Source organism: Mustela putorius, unplaced genomic scaffold (assembly GCF_011764305.1).
Source record: "Mustela putorius furo isolate JIRA1106 unplaced genomic scaffold, ASM1176430v1.1 tig00000281_pilon_pilon_pilon, whole genome shotgun sequence".
Classification (NCBI taxonomy): domain Eukaryota; kingdom Metazoa; phylum Chordata; class Mammalia; order Carnivora; family Mustelidae; genus Mustela; species Mustela putorius.
The window spans coordinates 14375781-14402200 of NW_025421343.1; the positions used below are offsets into that span (position 1 = coordinate 14375781).

A 26420-nucleotide genomic window follows, 5' to 3' on the forward strand; every position below is an offset into this window, starting at 1 on the left:
AAAGGAGACAAAAATAAAATTTAGTGGACTTAAAGTCAAACATATTGATAATTATATTGCTCATAATAAGCAAGAAGTGAAAACTTTGGGTATTGATCAATAGACCATGGATATAGAAACTATGGCATATTCAGACAATGAAATACTAACTAACAAGGAAAGGGAATCAACATCTTATAGATGTAGTCACGTGGATGGAGCTCAGAAACATGCTGAATAAAGGAAACTAAGCACAAGAGTACATACTGTATTATGTCATTTAAATAAAATTCAAGAACAGGCAAAGCCAATTTATAGGGATAGAAGTTGGAAAAAAGATTACTCTGGGCAGGAGTATTGACTTGAGAAGAACACTTAGAATATTCAGGGGTGATGGAATGTTTTTTTTTTTTTTTTTTTAAAGAGAATTTATTTATTTATTTGACAGAATGGAGATCACAAGTAGGCCGAGAGGCAGGCGGGGCCAGGGGACGCAGGCTCCTCACGGAGCAGAGAGCCTGATGTGGGCTCGATTCCAGGACCCTGGGATCATAACTTGAGCCGAAGGCAGAGGCTTTAACCTACTGAGCCACCCAGGTGCCCCGTGATGGAATGCTCTTATCAGTGTTTGGCAAACCTTTTCTGTAAGGAGATGGGGAGTAGATATTTTAGACTTTGAGGATCATATTGTCTCTAGCCCAACTATTCAACTTTACCATTGTAGCATGAAATTGTTCATAGATAAAACATAAACAAACGGGTATGGCTGTGTTCTAATTTTATTTGGGTGTGGGTTATATGGATGTTGGTCTTGGTAGAACTAATGAAACTATTCACTTATGACCTGTGCATTTCTCTAAATGTAAGTGAACAGAAAAAGTCCTTATAAAAAAGAAGCAAGGAGCTTACTTAATACTGATGCTCTGCTTGCTTTATTAATTGTCACAGGTGCATTGAATTAACAAATAGCATAAGATATTTACATTTTCACACAAATATACCATTCTTGTGTTATTTATGGAAAGGGAAGAAGTTTTTTATTATTTTTATTATTTTTATTTTATTATTATTATTTTTTATTTTATTTTTTTTTTAGAGAGAATGTGTGCACACCCATGAACAGTGTGGTGGTGGGGCAGAGAGAGAGGGAGAGAGATCTTAATAGGCTCCATACCCAAGGAAAAGCTTGGTCTTGATCGGGGCTTGATCTCATGGCCTTGAAATCATGACCTGAGCTGAAATTCAGAGTCTGATTTTTTAAAAAGCTTTACTTATTTATTTTAGAAAGAGAGAGAGAGCATATGAGCAGGGGAAGGTTCAGAGGGAGAGGTACAGAGAATACCAAGCAGAATCCAAGCTGAGCATGCTGAGCAGGGGGGCTCAATCTCATGACCCTGAGTTCATGACCTGAGCTGAAACCAAGAGTCAGTTGCTTAGCAGACTTGGCCTCCCAGGTGTTCCTAGAATCTAATGCTTGACTGACTGCACCATCCAGTGTACTGGGAAAGGACATTTAGACAGAAAATATTGTATTCTAATTGTTTTGCAATTGAGGAATTAAGGTCCTAACAAATTCCCAATTATTAGTTGCTAACTTTCTTAAAGAAACTTCTGACGTCCTTTGGGGTAAAAGTCAACTCAACTGGTTAGTGACAGGATTTTGGCTGGAATGTATATGCTGGAGGTTATTAACCAGTAGAAGTGATTTCTGATAATACCTCTAGGCTAAAATATATTTGTTGGAAATGTCAATAACTTGTTGCTTTATCTGCCTTGAACTTAACACATCCTTTGATCTCTCTGAGTAGTTCTCCAAATTGGAATTCTCTCCTGCCTCCTTTCCAGAATGCACTGCTCCCCTAGTTCTCCTCCTGCTTAAAACATCTCTCTTGGTCTTTTCATTGTCCTTTGCAGGTCCCTGTATGAATGCTCTCCTCACTTTCCTTAGGTTCTAATACCCTGTACCAGGCTTTCCCACAATGTGGGGAGTCTCTTCATCCTTGTTGGACTCTCACATACCACACTAGGTGACTCCCATTCATGGGTGTCCTCCTCACCTCATTTGGGCTCTCAATGTTCTTTTTTGGTCATCTTCTTCTTCTTCTTCTTCTTTTTTTTTTTTAAGATTTTATTTATTTATTTGACAGACAGGGATCACAAGTAGGCAGAGAGGCAGGCAGAGAGAGAACATCGCACGGGGGTGGGGGTGGGATGGGGTGGGGGGCGGGCAGACTCCCTGCCAAGCAGAGAGCCCGATGCAGGGCTTGATCCCAGGACCCTGGGATCATGACCTGAGCTGAAGGCAGTTGCTTTAACCCACTGAGCCTCCCAGGCACCCCTGTTGGTCATCTTCTGTGTGTCTACCCTTCTCACCTCACTTGAGCTCATGCCTCCCTCTCCGTGTGAGGCTACAACTCCTTAATCTTTCTAGTTTAATCATTCCATGCCAGGCAGCCTGTTCTTATGAAAATGTGCTTTGGTCTGCCTTCTTACTGCCTTTAGGACTGAGATGTCCAGGAAAAGGAAGAAAAAGAGGAGGGGGAAGGAAAGGGAAATAAATTTTAATTATTTTTATTTAGCTCTTTGATCCATATAACCAATAGACACTGAAGCATATATTGAATAGTTTATTTACATTCATTTGAAATATCTGTTGATCATAAAATAATTTTTATATATACATGGATCTCTTTCTGTGTTCTCAACAGTTTTATATTTCTGTTTTGAATCTTTCATTCATCGATATTGTAGTTAACTGTAAGAAGAAGAAATGATATTTTTACAAAGTCATATAAGGAGACAAAACTTTTCAAATCTTCTTTTATGCCTGTCAGGAAAGTCTTACAGTTTTCTTCATATACATTTTTTTAAAAGTTTTTTTTTTTAATTTTTATTTATTTATTTGACAGAGAGAGATCACAAGTAGGCAGAGAGGCAGGCAGAGAGAGAGAGAGGAGGAAGCAGGCTCCCTGCCGAGCAGAGAGCCCGACGCAGGACTCGATCCCAGGACCCTGAGACCATGACCTGAGCTGAAGGCAGCGGCTTAACCCACTGAGCCACCCGGGTGCCCTCTTCATATACATTTTATTGATTTCATCTCATGTTTTTTTCCTTAGGTAGTTTCAGTTTTCAGGGTCATAGATGGTTTCTTTTTTTTTTTTTCTACTGTATGTTCTAATTGATGCTTAAGAAATAGGAATTCTTTTGATATTTGTTTGATCTTTTATTGCACCACCTCTTGGACTCTTAGCCCAAACAATTTGGCACAAATGCTCTCGGTGTTAATGTAGTAGATACTGTTCAGAGGATTTGGAAATTATCTTTCAAGGACACCTGGCAGGCTCAGTCATTTGGGTGGCCAACTCGGTTTTGGCTTAGGTCATGATCTCAGAGTCCTGGGATCCAGCCCCATGTTGGGCTCTACAATTGCAGGGGAGTCTGCTCGTGGATTCTCTCTCATCCTCTGCCTCTCCTCCTGATCATTCTCTCTCTCTAAGACAAATAAATAAAACTTTTTTTAAAAAAATTAAGTTTTGAAAGTAACATTTGAATACATTTGCTTTATAAAAATGAGAGAATTACAAATAATGCTAAATCACTTTTGACCAATACCAGTAACTATTATCATGAGTTTAAGTATGTTTCATAGAACATATATAGTGTTGTGTACATTTTCAAATATTACCAAATGCAACTTTCTTTTTCATCCAAAATGTGTTTTGCTAATCTATCCTTCTTTTCATTAAAAAAATAGAAATATATTTCACTTATTTCCAAATGCTCTACAGCTTTCTATTAGATGTGTCATACTCCATTTATTCATTTTACTAATTCATTTCCCACATGAAGTACATTTAGATTATTTTGAAGTTTCACAACCAGAAACAATGTTGAAATGAACAAACTTATTGATGTCTCCTAGTTCACATACCTGGATGTTTTTCAAGGGTAGCTATCTTATACTCATAGGTTTCTGGGAAATTTAACATTATTTAAAAAAATAATTAGTATTAAATATGTGTGTCTCTTAACATTCCTAACATTCTAGGCAGTTCAGTGTTCAATATGAATGTATGGTCTTTTTAGCTTCCACTAAAATGAACATATGATTTTTCTCTTTTAACCTGTTTTGGTGAATTGCAGTAATTTTCTAATCTTGAAATATCCTTGTGTATTCATATAATCCTAAATAACCATCGTGATTATTTTTTTAAATACTGACTAGTTTGATGTGCTTTTAAAAAAAAGATTTTATTTATTTATTTGAGAGAGCAAGTGCACACACAAACTGGAGAAGAGCTGGAAGGAGAGGTAGAGGACTCCCCCCTGAGTGGGGATCCTAACTCTGGGTTCAATCCCAGGACCCTGAGATCATGACTCAAGCTGAAGGCAGCTGCTTAACTGACTGAGCCACCCAAGCACCCCAATTTGCTGATATTTTATTTATAAATTTCCATTTATATTCATGACCCTCATTGGCATAAACTTTCCCTATTTTGTATTCTTCTGAGTCAGATTTGATAATAGGGTTTTGCAAGTTTTAAAAAATGCTTCAGGGACGCCCTGGGTGGCTCAGCTGATTGCTTTTGGCACAGGTCATGATCCCAGGGTCTTGGGATCTGGCCCTGCAATGAGTGCCCTCCTCAGCAGGGAGCCTACTTCTCCTTTTTGCTCTGCCTGCTGCTCTCCTGCTTGTGCTCTCACTCTGTCAAATAAAGAAATAAAACCTTGAATAAAAAGTGCTTCAGATATTTTTTCATCTTTCCTATGTTCTGGAACCACAAATACAACATAGGAATTACATGTTCTTTGAACCTTGGCAGAACTTATCCCCTTGTTTTTCAAATTAACAATTATGTAATCAAAGTCCTCCATACCCCCACTTATTTTTAAAATTGGAGATGCCCATTTATGGGGTAGATATATTTGTATCATCTGCTTCTATTACAAATTGTCAAAAATTTCCCATAATCCTAATATTTAGTCTTAGCTGTGTTCTCAGAGTGACAATAAGAGTGTATATTAACTTTGTGGACTTTATCCTTTATTAATATAAAGTCCCTTTTCTCTTTTGATGCTTTTCTTTTCAATTATATTAACATTGCTTTATTGCTTTCCTTCTATCACCATTTAATTAGTAAATCTTTTAACCTAATATTTTCAAGCTTTCTGTGTCATTGTTGGAGTTTCCCTTTGGTCAAGTTATAGCCGGATTTTTAAAAAATTAAGTGTGTCTTCTTAATTTATGAGTAAAATTAACCCATTTATATTTATTGTAAATACTGATGTTTGGACTTATTTTTCTCGTCTTATTTTTTTCTATTTATTATACTTCCATCAAGTTTCTTTTTCTTTTCTTGTTTTCATTCCCGACTTTTGTTGGACTGGATAGGTTTTCTTTGTTCCATTCCCCACTCCCCTTTAAAATGGTATGCAAATTATAAATTATAAATACAATTTAATTTTTCAGTGTTTATATTTAGATTTTAAAATTTACTTAGTGTCACACATTCAAAATATATATGTTAAAACTCAACACCATTATCTATAATCCCTTTCTGAAATTTTTTTGATTCTCAGTTTCCACACTTGTAAAATTGGGACTTTGCATTCTTCACTTAATTTTTATTTAATCTTGAGGATTAAATGTGAGCCATGTCAAGCTCTAGCCTTTAAGAAAGAGGTCCTCAATTCCTTCATTCCATTTCTTCTTTATTCAACCAAAAAACTTCAGGTCCAAAAGACACAATCATCTTTCATCTCCTTTGTCCTTCAAAGTCACCTCTTCCTATTTCTTGCATCATTATGGCCTTCATCTAGTTTTTCAATTTCTATAGAAGACTCAGAACATCTTCTGAACTTCCCTTTACATAAAAAAAATCCCATTCAGCATTGTACTGAACGTCCTCTTTTGCTCTAGATTCAAAGAACGTCATTTCCCAATGACTCCATGCCTTTCTTCATTTTTCCTTCAAAATGGCGGACTTTAGAGGTTCCACGAATAACACCACGTGCGCCTGCGCCTCCCGCGGCCATTTCGCCCAGCAGCCCAAACTCCAGCCTCTGCTCTGCGAAGCGCCTGCGCAAGAGCCTCCAGAGCCCAGTGGCTCCTCCCTCTAGCTGAGTACGCTGGAAACCGCACGTTCCCTTCCCTTCCCTCCCCCGCTGACTCTGCGCCGCCCTCACCCCTTTCCTGTGAGATTCTTCCGCCAAGTGGAAAGCCCATCTTCCGTCGACAGCCTACGCAATTGAAGAGCAATCCAATAGGCACATACAGTCCTGGGGCTTGTCACTCAGTCTTATCTTTGCACCCCTGCAATTTTTTTCTGGGCGATAAAGTTGATAAGCGATTTCGCGGGACTTTTTTGCATACCGTAGGCAACAAATGGAAAGAATGGCTGTGGCGGAGGGATCTCTCGCTTACGCTATGTGTACTTTAACCTAATGGGGGTCGTCTGGGAGTCGGAAGGGGGAGGGGAGAGGGAGGAGGCAGCCAAGGAATTGTTTTTTTCTCTCGCCCCGCCTGCGCCAGGCCGGCCAATGGCGATAGGCTATTTACCCACGAGCCTCGCCCAGCTTCTTGGACTAGGCCAATGAGGGGCGGAAGCGGCTCCGAGGGGGCGGACCCGGGAGGCTGTGCGTGTCTTGTGAGAGCTCTTGAACCAAGTCAGAGCTAGAGCTGGGCGGCTGGAAACGGCGGCCGCCGCCGGTGACTCAGGGAGGCAGGAGGCGGGGTAAGAGCGCCGCGGCCTCGGCTGAGGGGAGAGGAGGAAGAAAGATGAAGGCGCCGAGCCCGCGGCCGTGTCGCCCCCGCACCGTGGCGCAGGCCGGGGCGAGGGACGCCCGGGGGTCGGCCGCCGGGAAAGCGCTGTGTCGGGGCGGGGCGGCGGGGCAAGTGCGGAACCGCGGGCTCGCCCCTCCCGCGGGGCCGCCCGGGGCGGGGACGCGGCCGCCCCGGACGGGCCCTTGCTTCTGGCCTTTTCTTTCCCAGGGTGGGGGGCGAGCACTTTAAAATCCACTTAAGCTGTAGAATAATTCTCCCCTCACTCCTTCTGCGTTCAGGTTTTAAGGTTTTGAAAAAGCGAAACTTGGGGAGAACGGGGGTCACGCGGCGCTTGGGCCCGTGTTTGCTGTGGGGGAGGGATCCGGGGGGCGGGGGAGGGCGCCGGTGCAGAGATCGGGTGTTGAGTCTTCCCTCGCACCGGCCGCCGTCGCGGCCGCCTGGGATCTGGTGCTCCGAGCTGGGTTGGGACCCATCCCTCCGCCCCCGCTTCCCCCGCGTCCTCTCTTCCCGACCCCCTCCCACCGACAGCCCCCGTTGCATTTTGTATTTGTATTTTTGCAGGGAGGAGCCCTTCCTGCAGGCGTGGAAACCATGGTGCTCACGCTCGGAGAAAGTTGGCCAGTATTGGTGGGGAAGCGATTCCTCAGTCTGTCCGCAGCCGACGGCAGCGACGGCAGCCACGACAGCTGGGACGTGGAGCGCGTCGCCGAGTGGCCCTGGCTTTCGGGGACCATTCGAGCCGTCTCTCACACCGACGTTACCAAGAAGGACCTGAAGGTAAAATCCGCTCCCGGGCTTCAGCTGTCGGACGTTTTGTAGTTACCTTGGTAACGAGACAGTCAGTGGGGGGCCTCCTCCCCTCTTCTGAAAAGGGCCACCAGAAAGTTGGCATGAAAACTAGACCTTGGAAGTCTTTGAAACGGTTGTGTAGAACCGAGGTGTGTTTGTGTTTGGCCTACAATTGCCTGTGTTTAATGACGGCCTTGGGGTTGCTCAGACACGCTTCGTTACTGCCCGCGCTGTGCCCTACAAGGACTGTATGATTATTTCTGCAAAGGGGGAGTATTGTTAATATTATTGGTCAAGTAGGTGATGTTAGGAATCATTAAGAATTGAGGGCTAGCGCTTTCAGGTGGTTTTTTGTTTGTTTGTTTGCACCTCCTAATTTCTTCACCCAACTTGTTAAACTTTCAGACTTGATGGAAATGAAGTGAGTGAAGAGGGAGGAGCTTAGTTCTGTGTGGCATATTAGGGTGGGTACTTGTCCGTATATGGTGGGTCAGTGTGGAAATGGGTTCCTGGTTGCCTGTGATGAGTCTGTAGGTAGGTGTGGGCTTTGACCATATATGGAGGGTAGGGGTGGGGCCAACCCCTTATATGGTGTGTTAGAGGAATGGCTTTGAAATATTCCACCTGGGGGGGGCGGATGGGGAGAAACGGGAACAAGTGTGGACAGTGATTTTTAATCAGCATGACAATGAGGACGTTTTTCAGTTAGATCTTTTCAAAGAGAGATGAATTCTAATTGTACTTCCTAATAGAAGTATTGGTGGCAAAGGATTGTTTGGGAACAACCAGAAAAGGAGCTGTTCTACCAACAGAGACTCCTTTGTGCAAAAAAATAACTGGAGAAAGGTCCCTAACAAAGACTCCAAAGTGGTAATAACTTGAAGGAAGCTTGTTAGAAGAGATTTCCACCCTGGATAGTGGATATGTTTGGTCATCTTCACTGGATTGTTACTGCTTTTTCTTGAAAACGGTGTTCCAATTGGGACAATTAGCATTGGCAGTTGCATACATGTTGATTTCTGACACACTGTTCATTTAGACACTTTAAGGTGAGAGTATATGCCCAAACCAGTTTAGTCTGCAAAGGGTTGTTGAAAGAGGATATCTGGTCATATGTTTTTAAAGCTTGTAGTGTGCCTTGTCTTCATGTTGCAAAGGAGGAGTGACTGTTGAGCACTTAGCCACATGCCAGGCATCCTGCTGAACACTTCATAGCCATGATCATATCAGTCCTTACTTCATGTCTTCGGGAGTAGGTCCTAATACTGCTGCATTTTACAGACAGAACTATTAGGATTGGGGGAGATTAAGTATTTTACCAAAGTCATATACCTAGAAATTGGCATAGCCCATGTTCTAACTGAGAAGTTTTGATACTTGAGCCCACCGTCTTTACCTTTATGCTCCCTGTGCCACAAAAGGACTCCTGTCATACACTGTGAAGTTTGGATTTTCTCCTCTTCATTCCTCCCAGCAAACCGGGTTTTGCTGTTATATAAGGAAAGTGGTATAGTAAAAAGATGGCCAACCTATTTGTTTCAGGCTAATAATCTTTTTCCATAAAGTGGGCTTTGTGTACCAGATTTCAGTTGTAGTTATTGTGGTTTATTTCACCTGCCAAGTAAAAGTTTCTCGTGTGTTTGTTTTTATCTGATATGAATGGAAACGAGATTTAAGTCTTTAGTTCTTTGGCAGATGATGACAGAGTAGAAGTGTTTTCTTCCCTAGCAGGACCTAATTATAGACCCGTTGGATTAGGAAGGCAGTCCAGGAGGTCCTTTTCAGGTATTCTTTTTAATCTCCACTTTTTTGCCACCCCCAGTCTTTGAGGTGGTGGTGTATCTTTGTTTTTAGAATGAGAAGATAGGTTTGGGAAAGGGGTCTTGTTCAGATTTGTGTAATTAGCTACTCAGTGATGGAGGGAGGATTTGAATCCAGGTTTGGCTCTATCTTCTCCTTTGCACTAAGGTGCCTCACCTGAAGATAAACAGGGATTTTCTTTTTCTTTCTTTTCTTTTTTTTAAACTATTTTATTTATTTATTTGACAGAGATCACAAGTAGGCAGAGAGGCAGGCAGAGAGAGAGGGGGAAGCAGGCTCCCCGCCAAGCAGAGAGCCCATGTGGGCTTGATCCCAGGACCCTGAGATCATGACCTGAGCCGAAAGCAGAGGCTTAACCCACTGAGCCACCCTGATGCCTCAAGGGATTTTCATTTGAAGAACAATTTTAACTATATTTTATTTTTGGCTTACTTGCAGACTTTGTAATTCAGTCTTCATGTAAGGTACAAATTACTTGATTTCTCTTATCTAACCATGACTTGTCATTATTTCCTTTTTTTTTTTTAAAGATTTTATTTATTTATTTGAGAGAGAGACAGTGAGAGAAAGCATGAGCAAGGAGAAGGTCAGAGGGAGAAGCGGACTCCCCGTGGAGCTGGGAGCCCGATGCGGGACTCGATCCCGGGACTCCGGGATCATGACCTGAGCCGAAGGCAGTCGTCCAACCAACTGAGCCACCCAGGCGTCCCTATTTCCTTTTTTTTAAAGATTTAATTTATTTGAGAGAGGAGAGAAATTGAGAAAATGAGTGGGAGTATAGGGGTTGAGGGAGAAGCAGACTCCCTGCAGGGCAGGGAGCCCAGTACGGGACTCCATACCAGGACCCTTGGATCATGACTTGAGCTGAAGGCAGGCACTTAACTAACTGAGCCACCCAGGTGCCCTGTCATTATGTTCCTTCATTGAGTATCAGATGGTTTAAATTTTAAGGGCATATTGTATTAGCAAAAACATAGAATTAAAAAAAATGGAACCAAATTATGCTTGGGGAAATGCAGGCGGCAGCTAGTAAGTAACGAAGACCATGCTTACAGTAGGGCTTAATGTATTAAGTTTTGGGGGGTGGAGTGGGACTGAGGTCTAAGACGAATATAAATGAATAAAATTCAAGTGTATGCAGCTGGTTTGGTATTAGAAGTACAAGTTTGTCTAGACTGATTTGCTGTTAGTTAAGGATGATGTTAACAAGGCCAAGGCTTGTTAACTTTGTTTCACCTCGAGAGAGACTTTATAACAAAGTCACTCACTCAGATATAATGTGTCTAGTTGTTGATTACAAAAAGACAGGGTGAAGACATAATAATGATTAAATGCTTATTATGTGGCATTGTATTTAATTCTCACAAATATTCTAGATGGTGAACCACGTTTTTTAGTGTTAGAAATTGAGGCTTGAAGAAATTAAATAACTTGCCTAAGTTCGTCTCTGGATCTTAAACACTGGGCTTTAATGCTCAGGTAGAGTGAGATTAAAGTACTGTGTTTTGTGGGCCTTTAAACCTTTAGCAATTAGAACACTACTTGGCATGAAGTATTTGCTGAAATATTGGAATGAATAAATGGAAGAAACCACAATTATTCTACATTGAAAAGCAGTTTTAGAAATCTACTAATGGAGCAGTGGCATCCTCTTGCTCTAGAATAACAACAAATCTTTATTAGTATGGTTATAAGAATGTCTTTTTATCCTACTTTTTCTATTTGAGTGTGAGACAAGTGGCTTCATTCATTGTGCATGTTGGGAATGTCCTTCTTTCTCTACTTATCTGGGTCTTTTCCAGTTTCCTTTCTTTGAATGTAACTTATACTTGAATGTTCTGCTGCTTCTTAGTTCTTAGGGATATCCCTTTGTAGCAGATAAGTAGTACTTGCCACCTCTTGTGTATTATTTCTTGCTGTTAAAATTCCCTTTGCAGTTGGGGAAGTTAGGTGAGTATTTTATTTAGGTGTAAGAATACATAAACAGAAGCATAAAGAAATAATTTCCTAATTTGTGTAGTGTGGAATGAGTGGAATTCTGCATTATAGTGCTGGGAATAAAATAGGTATATAATTAAAAACTTGACTGAAACTCATGCCATTCTGTAAGTGCCTACTTTTAAACTTGGAAATATCTTACTTGGCCTTTCTGATGGTTTTCTTAATCATACTTAGGTGAGATTAATGTAGATTAAGAGTGGGAGGTTTTGAGGTTAGCTTCATTAGATATATTATACTCATGTATTAAAAAGATTTTCTGTTGGGGAAAAATTAACTTGAAATAATTTGAAATATTCATCTGGTCCAGATACTTAATAGGCTAATAAGGTACACATTTATAAACTATCCTATAAAAAAAAAGTAAGTTTGGAAATTGTAGGGAGCAAATCATAATTAATTGGCCTCTTTTTGGCCTTTGGAATCAGACAGCATAAATAACATCTGTTTTGTGCACCAAAGGACCATGAGGGGAATAACACAATTTAAATGAGCACTAGTTACATCAATAAGCTTGCAGAAGCTTGGTCAGGTCGCTTTAGTTCTTCCGTATTTGACTTTTTATTGGTGTCCTTTTGGGGCAGGGGCGCAGAGAGAGAATCACAAGCAGGCTCCATGCCTAATGCAGGAGCCCAGTGCGGTGCTCTTTCTCACAACCCAGAGATCGTGACCTGAGTCAAAAGCAAGCAAGAGTCCGATGCTTAACCCACTGAGCCACCAAGACGGCCTTGGTGTGTCTTTTTATAGAAATTTTTGCATAGGAGGCTTGGGGGGGATCCCTTATACATTTGTGGTTATGATAGGAAACTTTTGAAAGTATGAAGAGGGCTTACAATTCGTTGGTTTCATTATATTTTTTTAAAAGTTCACCTTTTTTCAAAGTGAAGTTAATGTGAGTATTTGACCAATGCAACCTAATACTGTGAAGTTATAAACTAAATTTTTTTAAGGAGTTTAACTTAATTTTTGAAGCACTCAAGAATTGGGATATAAAGAAGGGGCCCTGTCTAAATTTTGGTTTTGGGTTGATCGTCAGCTTTCTAGATTAGTGATGTGATAAGAGTTGTGATGTTGCTTAAGTTTTGGAAAGCTGCTAAAGATCTTAATTTTTTTTTTTTAAAGAGTTTATTTATTTGTCAGAGAGAAAGACTGAGAACACACAAGCAGGCAGAGTGGCAGGCAGAGGTGGAGAGAGAAGCAGGCTTGCTGCCGAGCAAGGAGCCTGATGTGGGACTCCATCCCAGGACCCTGGGATCATGACCTGAGCCAAAGGCAGCGGCTTAACTGACTGAGCCACCCAGGCATCCCTAAAGATCTTAATTCATTCATTCATTCTTTCTTTCTGAATAGATCTTGGACAGTCATGTTCAGGATCTTCTCCCCCCCCCCCATTCCTAACCGAACTGATACCCTGATAAATTAAGATTTGAATTACATGGAAGTCTTAAAGCTACCTAATCTCCTTGCCAGATAATTTACTTACCTTGTTGTAAAATTTTACCAAACAATTCAGTGAGGGGTAGGTATTAATATTTTCATTTTAGATTTAAGCAAGGGTTCTTAACCTGGCATACAGACTAATTGGTTTTCTTTGTAATGCTGTGTATATTGTTTTATGCAGGTAAAATCATTCTGAAAAAGCTACAGCATAGCTGGGATTCAAATCCAGATTTCTCTGGTGCTGTAGTTTGTATATGCTCATTCCTCTTACATCTCGTAGATGGGAAAACTCATCTAAATCTAGTGTGGGTTTGAGGTTGATGTGATGTGGGGCAGAAGGACTATCCAGTTTAGGGGAGCTATCATAGGACCTGTATTCTGTGGTTGGGGATGCAAGAAGATGAGCAGTCTCCAGCCAATTCTGTGAAGGACCATTTGATTGGGTATAGTGATGGATGGAATGCATAGAACCAAGGAGAGTGGAACAGGGCCTTGTCACATAGTAAGGTGCTCACCGTCTGTATGGATTCTGGGATAACTGCAAGATTAAAAGCCTGCCATACCAAGAAGATAACACAACTTCTCCGGGGAAGTTGCCTAAAAGTTAGGGATGCAGATTTTACTGTTGGGGGAGAAGGGTAGGATGGGTTTTAAATTTTCACTGATTTTTAAAGATTGATATTATAAAGCCATAAAACTGGAAAAGGTTCGGGATTGGGACTAGTGGTATACCAGTTGCGAATGTCCTACCTGCTGAATGGTGGAGAGTAATAGAAAGTAAGAGGCTGCTTCAGAGAGTAATTTATTCATTCAACAAGTGTTTTGAGTACTGACTAGGGACTGGATATCAGTGAAGTACAATGGTAGGTAAAAACAGATTAGATTTTGACCTATTAAAATTTCTGTTAGAATCTGTTAGAATCTATTAGAATCAGTTAGCCACAAATAAATAATAAGTCAAAGTGTGGGTAAGTGCTAGGAAGGAAAAGTATAGGGATTTGAGTACAGTTAAGCAGGGGAACTCTCTTGGGGGGTGGGGGAGTTTGCTCTTTAGTAAGGGAGGGCTTCTTTGAGGAAAGGATGATTTTTTTTTTTTAAAGGAAAGGATTTTTTAAATTGAATTCTGACAGATGAATGGAATTTAAACCTTTTTTTAAGTTAAAGGTTGGAAAGGGAGATGTGATTGTGAAATTATGAACAGGGTTGATGTGTTCATTAACTAATTCTTTGAAACTAAAACTGAGAGGCCTCTTTAGTAAGAAAAGGGATTTTAAGTCAAATAAAAATAGTGATTTTTACATAAAAAATTGAAGTAGTTTAACTCTAGGGTCAGTTTATCAGCTGTTTGTTTCTGTATTTAGTTAGCAAAATAGTCATTGACTCCAAACTCCCAGTTTATTCAACTGAAAGAGATGTTGAGGATGTGCTGTCCTCTAGGCCTTGTGAAGTTAAATCCTAAGCATACCAAAGGGATTCAGAACAAGTGGTGGATTATGCTGATGGGGGGGGGGGTTGTCTTAAGCTCACAGTGTCATTTTAGAATTACAATGCTGCCCAATAAGTATTTTTTTTAGGGTTTTAAATTTCTTTCTTTTGATTCTCAAAGCTCTGATGTCTGACATATGTAAAAACCTTCTACTTGGGGGTTCTTTGCTGTGTGGGGTTTCTAGAAGTTACTTTTGCGGGGGGGTTGCTTGACTACTGCTTCCCAAAATTATTTGGGAGCCAAAGCTTGATGGTTTGATTAACCTGTTTGGTTGGTTTATTGTGGACGGTGAAGGGAAGTAAGAGTGGGAAAGAGCGACAGCACATTTTAGATAAAGATTCAAGTAGAAAATCAGGGCATAATTCAGCTTTGGCATTTTTAGTGTTTATTTTTGTTAATTGAATTTGCCTTTTTTTTTTTTTTTTAACTTCTGTTTAGGTGTGTGTGGAGTTTGATGGGGAATCTTGGAGGAAGAGAAGATGGATAGAAGTCTACAACCTTCTAAGGAGAGCATTTTTAGTAGAGCATAACTTGGTTTTGGCTGAACGAAAGTCTCCTGAAATTTCTGAACAAGTTGTTCAGTGGCCTGCAATAGTGAGTACCTCTTGGGGTTATGAGAACAGGGTATTTAATGCATTATGAGTGAAACAAGGAAGATGTATATGTAATGTCTATATTTGGCTTCTAGTTAATAATAGTACAGACATGTGACAAGGTAGAGGAGTCAGTCCTGCTAGGCAGCCTGTTACTCTGGGCCCCTGACTTTCTCCTGCCTCATTTTCTTCACTTGAAAAATAGGGATGGAGGTAATGTGGGGGACTGTCTAGGTCAGAGTCAGAAACCAGCATATGCATATAGGCATACATATATATGTATGTTTGGCTTGACCTTCATAGAGTTTTAAGAAAATTTGAATTAGTTTTTTGCTTTTAAAACATGGAGAGTATACCTTAAAATCTAGCTGTTGCCTGGCTCTCTCAGGGGTTGCCAAGTCTCAGCCCCATGATCTCTGTGGTTCTCTCTGACTCATAGTATTCTTTGGCTCTGAAAGTGCTGGCATTCTGTACATGATTATGCCATTTCCACATCATAAATCTGGTGTAGTTAGATGATGAGAATGATCACAGTGTTTGGAGAGGACAATTCAGGTTTTGTGAGACACAAGTTTTAACTCCTGTAGAAGGGCCAGGTTTAGACAGCTGGAAAGGTGGCTGAAAGGCTGACCAGGTTGTGAGGGCCTAGCATGCTGTGCTAGCAAAGTAAAGATTTTGCCTGTGGGTAAGAAGAGCTGCTGGAGGTTTTTTGAGTGGTATAGGGTTTTGGTTAAAGTTGTATTTTGCTCTTTGTATCTTCCCCACCACCCCCAGCTATTAAGAGTTTGCTGAAAACTTGGCCCTATCTCCCCAGAAAAATGTATACACACAATTTTTCATATAAATTTTAGAGAAGCCCTTTATCTCTGAACCCAGACCTGTATGTTAATGACTCCCAAATGTGTGTCTGGTTTAAATGATTGATTCTGGATGAAAATTGTGCGATCTCGTTGTTGCATGAATCATTGTTATTGAGATACCAGCAGTAAGTAAAAAATCTAATGGATTTGTCTCTCTGCATGTGTGGAAAATTGCAAGTTTCCATTTTCAGAATTATGCTGATGGCAGTTGTGATGCCAGAATGTTTTGTTTTGTTCTAGGTATATAAGTCTCTATTGGACAAAGCTGGTTTGGGATCCATAACCTCTATTCGCTTTCTGGGAGATCAACAAAGAGTATTTCTTTCTAAAGACCTTCTGAAGCCTATACAGGTAAAAGATAAAAATTATATTAATCTCTAAGGATAGAAATACAAATTTTTCAATATGAGAGCTAAAATACTGCTATTGATTGCTTTAATTCTAATAGAACTTGACAGAGAAAAGGACCCATCTCATCAGCAGTTAGTTGTTAGACATCATCCTTTAGTTTTAGCCATTGGGTTGGTGCTGTCCATTAGGGGTTGGAAGGACAGAGGTAGTACAGTTGATGGTTTGTGTTTATGTATGGAGACACCTAGATGATACAAAAATAATTTTAAAAAGATTATTTATAATCGTTTATAAGATATATTTATAAGATTTAGTTATATTTAATTTATAAGATTAGATATCATATGGCCACATATATCCATATATGGCCATCATTATGTATTCTGTATGAGACTTTGACTACTTGCTGGAATATATTTATAACCCCCAAATCAGTACTTGGGCACTTTTCATGGTCATTCACAGACACTGGCAGAGTGGTGAAAAATTTGAGTTACCTGACAAGTGTTCCCAGCTAAAGTCAGATAAGGTGACTCATTCTGCCTTCTTGTTTCATCTCATTTTGTAAAGAGATGTGCTTTTTGAGGTCTATTTAGTGCTGAATTTTTGTGCCTTTTTTTTTTTTCTTAATTGGTGGTTTCACTATACCAAATGTAGTGCTGAAGTGCTGTCTAGTGTTCCTAAGTGCAAGAAGGCCATGATGTGTCTTGGGAAATACATATGTTAGATAGATTTCATTCAGTTGTGAGTTATTATTAATCATTATTAATCACTGTGATTTCCAGGTTAATAATGTACCAGTGTATGTTAAATAATGTGTTTTCCACAGACATACACTTAAAACATGGTTGTAGATAGGTTGGTTGATGAAACTTAACCAAGAGGCTCAAAGGAGCCTAACCCTCTCTTTCCACTAGAAGCAGTGGTTCACTGTTCATTAAGTCAGTGTTTGTGGTGACTTAGTGAAATGTAACTATCATGAATAATGAGAATTGAGAGCACATACGTGTTCTTTCCACTTAGTTTGGAAAACTCCCACCCTTTTCTTTGTCAATAAAAATGCTTGTCAATAAAAATGCACAGAGAACCTGAAAATCATTTGGCGTATGTAGAAGTTGGATTTGAAGCTTAAGGTCTTTTTTTTGGATTGAATTTGACTTACTTATCTGTGGGTAAGAAGAAAGACAAAATACTCAGGTCAACTGTCTGTCATTTAAACTCTCCTAGGCAGAGTAAAATCATTCTACCTTGTTTAAGAGCCATTTGTGGCTCTTCCATTAATGTGCTATTTATCTTTTAGTAGGAATAGGAGCACACATTTACATTTTTTGAAATTGCAGCATGAGGGAAAAAAGAAACCCACACATGGCCCATTCTGGTAATTAATGTTAAACACTTCTGAAGACCCTGTGTTAAGTCTAATGTAATTTGGCTTAAGAACTGCATTTTTCCAGCATGGCCTCTCTGAAAAACTAGTTAGTTTTCCTAGTGGGAGAAATGGATGAACTATTTTTGGCCACTATGTATCCATTTCAGTATCAAGAAAGTGTGCAGGCCTGATACTAGAAGGGCTTCTGTGCTTCATAGTTTTGTGTTTGGCAGGTTATTCCTATTGACAGTTTCTGTATACATTTATCATAACTTAGTGTGCACACAAAGCCAAAAGACTATGGAATAGTGCCCAAAATGGAGCTGCTGCCAAGAACTGAGTGTTTCAAAACTGACTTGATAAAAACTTAGGCTGTTTTTTCAGATTTTGTCCCTCCTCATCTTCCCCCCCCTTAACCATTTATAAACAAGAGTGCATTTGGAATCCTAGTTAGGTTAAATCAATCTGTTTGAAGTGATTTGTTAAGAACAGTTTCAGTGAATTGATGTTACATATCTGTGTGGTTCTGTGTTTGTGTGTTTTGCCCCTGGGAATTCCTATGGGTTGAGCAATTTGTTTCCTTATTATATTTCCCATAGTCAAAGTTGTGTCCTATTTAAAATTGTGCTTTGAGCCACTCCTAGTATTTGTCACGCTCTTAGCTTGGGGTGACTTCACTTTAGTCTCCCTTGTATCTGTGGTTTCTAATGTGTTCCTACTGTTTGACCTGTTAAGTTCATTGGAGTTTGAGTGGTTTGGTGTCATCAAATGGCTAATGACAGTACTTTGACATTAGGTTGATTGAAATGTCCACTGGAATTTAAACAGCTCTTACTACTTGTTACCTTAAAATGTAATGCTCTTCTTTTCTTCAGGATGTAAACAATCTTCGACTTTCCCTTATGGATAATCAGAATGTCAGTAAAGAATTTCAAGCTTTGATTGTGAAGCATTTGGATGAAAGTCATCTTTTACAAGGTATATAGTTTATCTGTTGGTGACAGTTTATGAGTTGACTAATGATTAGCTTGTAAAAAGGTACGTTTTAGTCCTCACTTTTTCTTTTAATGAGATTTCTGATTTTTCAGAGATTGCTTTTGGTTTCCTCATAGAAGTAGATGAGTGAAGGACTTTATATATTCTAAAGCCCCCTTTGGAAAGCTCAGGGCTTATGTGAAAACTAGTAAGGTAAATACTAAAAAAAGCTCAGCTGTATTTTGACAAAGAATTTGGTATGTTTGAAATTTCAGTGTTAAAAAATGAGTGAAACATGAATGTAGTAATCCTGATCCTCCCATATATTGCTGAGTTTCTGGTCAGTTTCACAGTCATAATTATTTTGTAAGACTTGCCAGTTCTGTTGGGGTTCCTGAATTTGGATCCACTAAAACTCTGCACAGGACAGTGAATTAGGGCTCAGTGAGTTGTCTGGTACTACTTGGTCTTATATAAATGTTGACATATATTGTTATTTTTTTTTCCATTTTCCTATCAATTTACCTCAAAGTTTAAAATAAAAAGTTTAAATTTTCTACTAGCTTTTTTGAAATGCTGTCTTCTTGTGTTTATAGTAGTATCTTGTAATGTTTATTTTTATCTACTGCTTTTTTAAAGACTTGAGAAGTTACTATTCTGGATGATGGTATGTTGGGAAATAATGCAGATTGCTCTAAGGATTTTTTTTTCCCTCCCCTCAGGTGACAAAAACTTAGTTGGTTCAGAAGTTAAAATTTATAGCTTGGACCCATCTACTCAGTGGTTTTCTGCAACCATTGTAAATGGAAACCCAGCATCAAAAACTCTTCAAGTCAACTGTGAGGAGGTAAAAGATGATGCTAATTGCATGTAACATAACTTGACAGAGGAATATAATTCTAAAAAGGAATTATAATATCTTATAGGAGCTAGACAGCTTATTACTTTATATTAAAATATTAGAATAGAAAAAGAGAATGATATTTTTTTAAAAGAAATTATTTGTAAGAAGCTTCTTTTGCTTGTTAACAGTTAATATATGTGCCCGAGCATTTTTAAGTTTTCTAGTATCTTTGTTTTATTTATTTTTAAGATTCCAGCTCTGAAAATTGTCGATCCATCACTGATTCATGTTGAAGTTGTACATGATAACTTTGTGACATGTGGTAAGATACATTATTTGATTAAACCCTTTAGTTCTCCTTCCTTTCTTCTTTCTCCTTTCTTTTTTCCATGTTAAGAGAAACAGGGAAGTGAACTTATCTTTTTTTAAATATTTTAGGTAATTCTACAAGAATTGGCACTGTAAAACGCAAGTCTTCTGAGAATAATGGAAGCCTAGTTTCCAAACAAGCAAAATCTTGCTCTGAGGTAACCTGACTTAAGTTTGTCACTTATGTAAAGGTTTTCTTAACTCTTACTGTGCGTGGCCAGCTTGTTAGTGGTTATAAAGCTCTCTTCTGTGCTATTCTGTTCTGTGTTGTCTGTTCTTCTTTGCTGGTTCCAGATCTTGGCCATAATTTCTACACTCAAGCAGATGGAGATAATATAAGTTTCTGGTTAACTTTTTCTTTTGTGTAAAACTTTTTTTTTTTAAATATTTGGTGAAAAATTTCAATAGATTTGACAGTTTCACCCATAAGGAATGTTTTTGAGGGTAAACTGAGTTGTGTATATCAAACTAGAAGAAAGCCTGGCATGAGAGGAGGGAAAGAACCTTAGAAATTGAGTACATACTGAAATGGGACGCTCCCCTTCCCCCAGTAATAGGTTTGGTTGATAGTTAAGATTGGTTAAACAGACATTAGTTTCTTAAAGGAAGTGGTTGGTTTGCTGTTACTAATTTCTGCCCAGAAGAGTATATGTTGGTATGAATGCCACTGTGTGTTCAAGTACTGGATTTAATTCTGTTCTCAGTTGGTTAGGATTTAGATCAAGAAACTTAGGGCTGTTCTCTTTTTAGGTGAGTTGAATCCTTAGAACCTGTCACAATATAAGTAACTTTTTACAACTTAGGTATCCAGATGCACTTGTGTTATGTGGAGTTGAGAATTTTAAAATTTTACCAGGCTGGTGTTCACATTGTTAGGAGCACCTGAGAGGGAACTCCAGGGTTTGTGGGAGGAAGGCAGGGAGAAGTGATAGGGAGTGGGCCAGAATTAAGGCATGTAGGGCTCTGGGTCAGGATAGACTGGACTACAACATCAACTAGAACCAACGTAAGCACTGTGTTACACAAATATATAAGAATCTGACTGGCTAAGATGATTGGATTTCCTGAGTCTTAAGCCTCTAGGCAGCAGGAACTTCGACATTTGACCAACTTTGTAAACCAAGATACCTAATATCTCTCTCTTCCTTCCAAGTGTGTAGGTCTCACCTCAGGTTTTCAGGAAAGAATGAAGAGGTTATTATTGGAAATTAATATTACAGCTTTCATTTTCTCTTAAAGTTTACAAGAGAGAAGTAATGTGAAAGGGACTGTGAAATGAGGAGGTCAAGCAAGTGATTCTTGTGTTAGAGTTAAGCTCACAGAGGATATTTTCAAGTAGTCCACAGTTTCAGAAGCCGAGGGAGAAACAGAGTACAGTAATAACTTGTTAGGTTTTGACGTTAGATAAATTGTTAGCAGTAGTCTATCATGGAGAATGCATCAGTGTAAATAGTTGGTGAGATGAAAAGGAGAACCACATGCTGTGTTTAGGAAGGGGCTAGAGAATAGGAAGTGGCATCCTGATGGATCTTTGAAGAGTCATCCTGGGGTACAGGCAGGACTGGGGTCAGGGAAACTCCAATGGAAGAGGTGCCAGATCTTCACAGTGACAGGTTTATCAGTGATGGAACAGATAATTGAATTGCAAGTAAATATATAGCCTTCAAGGAGGCATGTGTAAAATGTGGTAATATATACATACATAAGTGATCCTCTCTGCCTGACTCCTACTCTTCAAGGGCAGGGAGCATGTCTTTCTGAACTCTGTCAGCATTTTGTCCAGCTCAGTAGCTTTGTGTGCTGCTGAACTGATTGTTGAGTAAAGTACATGCTATTTTGAAAAAAGCTAAAACTTCGGCTAGAAGATAAGTTCCCATAACCTGTTTGAGCTTAATTTCTGCACCTAAAATGAGAAACTAAATTTGATGTTTTAAAAATGCCTGTTTGAGCTCTTAAACTCTGTACTAAGATTCTGATTCTAAAGGAAATTGGGATGGTAGATTTGGCTGGAGATACGTATTGGCATTTTTAGAAATTGTTTTTATTATTGTTACTGTAAAGGTATTCTCCTTTATATTGCACTTATTTGTCAAATAAAGATTCTCACATTAAAAAAAAAGTTACTCTTTAAAATTTTTAGTTAATCCAGAAAAACAGGAAAGAAATGTCACTTATTCTTTTCAACTCTCACTGTTCACATTTTGGAATACCTGTCCTGTCTTTTTTTAAAATTGTTTTCTCCTGTGTAATCATGGAGGCCTTTAAAAAACAAACTAAAAAACCAACTTTTATAGCCTCTTTGATTCCTTTCTAGTATGTTGTATATATTTTTCCATATGAAAAAATACCTACCTCCCTTTTTTTATCCTGGGTGTTTCTTGTTATCAGGCAAATTTTGGAAACACTGGCTGGGGCTAGATTCAAAAGACCTAGACTGGTAAAGGAAGAGGTGGGGAAAGAGAGGTCGTTTAAATATGGGAGTGAAAGGTGAGTACAGTGACATACTTGGCACACATCTCACTCTTTGCAACCCCAGATGTGTTGGACTGGCACGGAGTCTACTTTTAGGGTGGTCTTTGGAAGACAGGTGTTTGGAATTAGGTAGACAAGACTCTTGATTGCCTTGGTGAATACTTTTGCATAGAATAAACCTATTTGCCAGTAACGTCTGGTTCCTTGAAGGTCTTCTCTGCCTAGCAGACTATTTCTCAGAGTTAGGACATTGCTTGGTTAATTGAGAGAGTCTGCTGAGTAGAGTGAGCCAGCAGTGTCCTTTTTAGAATACCATCATACACTCAATTATATTATCTCCGTCTGCTGGCAGGGAGGAACTATTGCCATGACTGGTATAGAAGACCTTCAGGGAAAACTCTTCAGGTAAGAAGAAACCTTGACCCTTGTCAAGTCAGAGGCCAGTGCAGTGGTGTGCACGTGGAGATGGGTTTTATAATTGGAGCCCTGTCCCTGTTGAGCTAACCCTTAGAAATTTCTAGAGTGATATGTTTTGTTTCTAAAAGGAAAAGCATCCTAAGTTACACTGTTTGGAGCACATTGTGACTATACTGAGAAAATTTTTGTATTTTTCTGCTTTGAGTGAGCTAATGTATGTGCCAGGCACTGTGGTAAAGTGCAGCCCTATAAAGTATGCTTCATTATTCTCATTTTACAGTTGAGGAAACTGAACTCAGAGAGCTTAAGTAATGTGCTAGGAAGTGTCAGAGACCAGATTCCAACCAAGGTCTGCCACCAAAGCCCAGTGCTCTTAACCACTGTGCTGGTGTTACCACTCCTCTCCAAATCTTTTCCTTGGTATGGTGAGTCACCATTGTAAAAACAGTAGATTCCTACTTCCTTCCCTCTATTTTTCCATCCATCTTTGCAGTAAGTATTTATTGAATATGAAATATATGTTAGACATATTGGTGAGCATTACTGCCTGGCTCTTGAGGGTGACTTACGGGACTGACGTAGCTGTTTTAAAATAACTAAGTGCTTAACAGCATTCATTCATGATTCATCATTCATTCATTCATTCATGTATTCCACCAGTCTTATTTGAGCATCTGCTGTATGCTTGCTTTACAAGGTTTAACAGTGGATGTAGAAGCGGGTTCTGCCCATAGGAGTGTGCGATTCATTGTGAGGCAACTGACAATAAAAAAGTAATTTAAATAAAGCATAAGTACAGTATCACTGTGCAATGACAGTTATAAACACAGTAACATGATTAAGAGAAAAGGGATGTCCTGTGGGGCACTGGTATGGAAAGAGTAATCAGATTCTGAGGAGGTGACAGTAGAGCAGATTTGAGAGTGAAGGGATAGAAAAAGCCACATGAAAACTATCTACAGAGGGAATACCAAGTACAAACGTGCATGCAGGCAAGAAAGAGTTTAGACCATCTGAAGACCAGAAAGGAAGCCACTGTAGTTGAAGCACTGTGAACAAGTAGACTGAGATGAGTGGAGAGGGTTGGCAGAGACCAGACCACATAGAATTCTTATAGGCAGAGGAGCTGTGATCTGATTTATATATGTGTGTGTGCAGGGAACACAAACATACATACACAATACACACCTACACACCACATATGTTTTAAAGATTTTATTTATTTGACAGAGCATAAGCAGGGGGAGCAGCAGGCAGAGGGAGAGGGAGAGGCAGGCTCCCCGCTGAGCAGGGAGCCTGGAGTGGAATTTGATCCCAGGACCTGATGATGATCTGAGCTGAAAGCAGACACTTAACCAACAGAGCTAGTCAGGCATCCTGATTGATTTAAATTTTATAAAGATTGCTCTGTGTTAGAATAAAATTGAGTAGGAGCCTGAACACTTAGGCAGAAATGGAAGTCAGGCCAGTTAGGAGACACATGGTAGTCTAGGGGGAAATTGGTGGTAGTGGTGGCGTGGAAAGAAACTGGCTAGATTCCATGAATATTTTAGAAATAGAGGCAGAACTTACTGGTTCATTACATACAGAAAATGAGAAGAAGGGGTTTTTGACTACAGCAGCACAGTGGCTGTCATGCAGAGTAAAAATTTGTGTGATCTAAATTTCTTCAGTATGTTACTATAGGTTTGCAATCAAAATTTCTTAAGGAGACTACCCTCAGGAAAGTAATTAAGAAAAGGTATGTGTTACTGCATCAATTCTAAACATAATTCAGAACAAGGAAGAGGATACAAAGGCTGATGCTTGGTGGAAGTGAGCCTGGAGTGAGCATTTTGAAATGATTTGGCAGTTCAGCTTTGGGAGGGTAATTGTTTTATAGGTGATATCAGAATTCTAAAACAGAGTCAAAAAAGGACTTGATTAGGACTAAATTTCTCTAATTTCCTCAGTTTAAGGATTAAGAAACTGAGTGCCAGAAAGCTAAAGTTGACCGTCCCAAGGACATTCTTAAGATAGCCAAAGTCTCCCCCTGAAAAAAATTTTTTGGGGGGAACAGTAGGTTAATATGTAACCATAATTGAGTTGACAAATAATATGTGAACTGATAGTTTTGTATTTTAAAGTAATTTGAAGCATGACAAAACTTCGATAGTGATTAAGTAAATTCTTATTTTTCAAATGTTTCTATTTAACACACATTAGGCACTCTTTTCAAGGCTGCCAGAGTTAAATGTCCGAGAAAGATTCATGAGTGACTACATGTAACTATACTCAGAATTGTGAAGTTTTAAAAACTTACCAAGTTTTAAGGTCAGGTTCTACCTCAAATTTTAGAGACAAATTCTTAGAAGATGAAGAAATTTTGAAGATTCTTCAGGTTGAGTTTGGTACTAAGGTAAATGTAAAGGTCATTGTGGAATGAAAGGGTTGCAGCTGGGAAGGGCACAGGACTTAAAGAAGTGCGTACAAAGAAGGGGGTGAAGAGAGGGAATGATTTCTCCTCGTTTAGCTTGAGGCTGCCTATGTGGAGTTGAGTTTAATCTCTTCCTGCTTTTTCCCTGGTGGGAAAGTGTAAATTGGGAAGATGTGGGGTCCATTTGTTAGATTTTTGTGAAGATACAACTGCGTGAAAAGAGAAGATGTCCCAGCTCTGTCCCATAGGGTTGTCATGACTTGGTATTTTTTGCAGCTTGGAGTGGCCTTTGTGACTTGAAGAGCCATTTAAGAGCAAGAACTATGGTTCTCAACCTTTATTGCATTGTAAAGGCTTCTCTTGGTACCCAGTAGGCACCACTGCCTGCAGGAGTCCTAGCTGGTATTGTCTCCTGCCAGCTTGTGCAGTAAGTGCATGGTAGGCACACAAGTAATGCTGAACTGAATGTGTATGAAGCGGCTACCATCTGAAGACTGTCAATTAAAACTCCCTTTTCTGCATTGCATTGTTAAAAGAGTTGCCATATGACTGCATTTTCCTGACATAATGAGTCAGAGGTCTGTAAAAGATCAGCTGGTGATCTTTTGAAGGAAGACTCAAGTTTTGTGAAAAGCTGGCATGATTTATGGAACAGCCTTTAGATAGAACTTCTTAATTTTGTGATTTATCACTTGTTCTACTGTCCTGTTCTTTTTATTTGCAAATGATATTTGTGCTTATTTAATACTAAACCAAGCAAATAAATTTGAATCTTGCTAGGACTTCATAACCAGGAATTTTCCTTTTACTGTCTGTTGGTTTGGTATCTTCTAGGCCTCTCCCAGTATGTGTCCTGTGCAGTCCGTTCCCCCAACAGTCTTTAAGGAGATACTGCTCGGCTGCACTGCAGCAACTCCACCCAGTAAGGACCCAAGGCAGCAGAGCACTCCCCAGGCTGCCAACTCGCCACCTAACCTTGGAGCAAAAATTCCTCAAGGGTAAGTAGAGTTGTTTGTTAAAGGTGCTCAATCATAATAAGAGGAAAAAATGATTTTAGCCGTGGTTCATCATGTGTGAGCTTACCTCTGCCCAGGAGCTGGTGTTTCGGAGAGAGATGGTAGTGTACTACTCTTGGTGGAATGACTGGCCCTTCATCACATCTCAGGTTGTCCAGGGAGGTTTTTCATTAGCGTTTTAGAATTGGTCATGTGCCTTCAGAGGTAAAAAGGGTGATAGGCATACAGAACAATGTGGAAAATGTTTTTAAAAAATGAAGGACTTTGTGAGGAAAGAGCAACTTCTTGATTTGATAAAGTGAGAAGAGTCCATTGGAATGCTGTAGACAGCTGAAGAATAAATGTCTGCTTTAAGGGAAAGGGAACAGGTTGCATGTATGTGGAAGACTGTGGTCAGTGGAGTGTGGAGAACAGGAAGACATAGTGATAGTGTTCTTATCA

The 26420-nt window shown here is 39.5% G+C and overlaps 1 protein-coding gene across 4 annotated transcripts in view; it reads left to right on the forward strand.

Moving 5' to 3' along the window:
* The first annotated feature begins 6588 nt into the window (after positions 1 to 6588).
* The window catches only part of KDM3A (lysine demethylase 3A), a 52754-nt gene continuing 32922 nt past the window's right edge, over positions 6589 to 26420 (forward strand). For all 4 annotated transcript variants that reach the window (XM_045079116.1, XM_045079118.1, XM_045079119.1 and 1 more), the window contains exons 1-9: positions 6589 to 6713; positions 7325 to 7540; positions 14736 to 14891; positions 15991 to 16101; positions 18346 to 18448; positions 19168 to 19292; positions 19539 to 19611; positions 19728 to 19816; positions 25798 to 25961. In XM_045079116.1, the coding sequence (XP_044935051.1) occupies positions 7355 to 7540; positions 14736 to 14891; positions 15991 to 16101; positions 18346 to 18448; positions 19168 to 19292; positions 19539 to 19611; positions 19728 to 19816; positions 25798 to 25961 (1007 nt within the window). In that variant the 5' untranslated portion in view covers positions 6589 to 6713; positions 7325 to 7354. The remainder of the gene's footprint in view (positions 6714 to 7324; positions 7541 to 14735; positions 14892 to 15990; positions 16102 to 18345; positions 18449 to 19167; positions 19293 to 19538; positions 19612 to 19727; positions 19817 to 25797; positions 25962 to 26420) is intronic.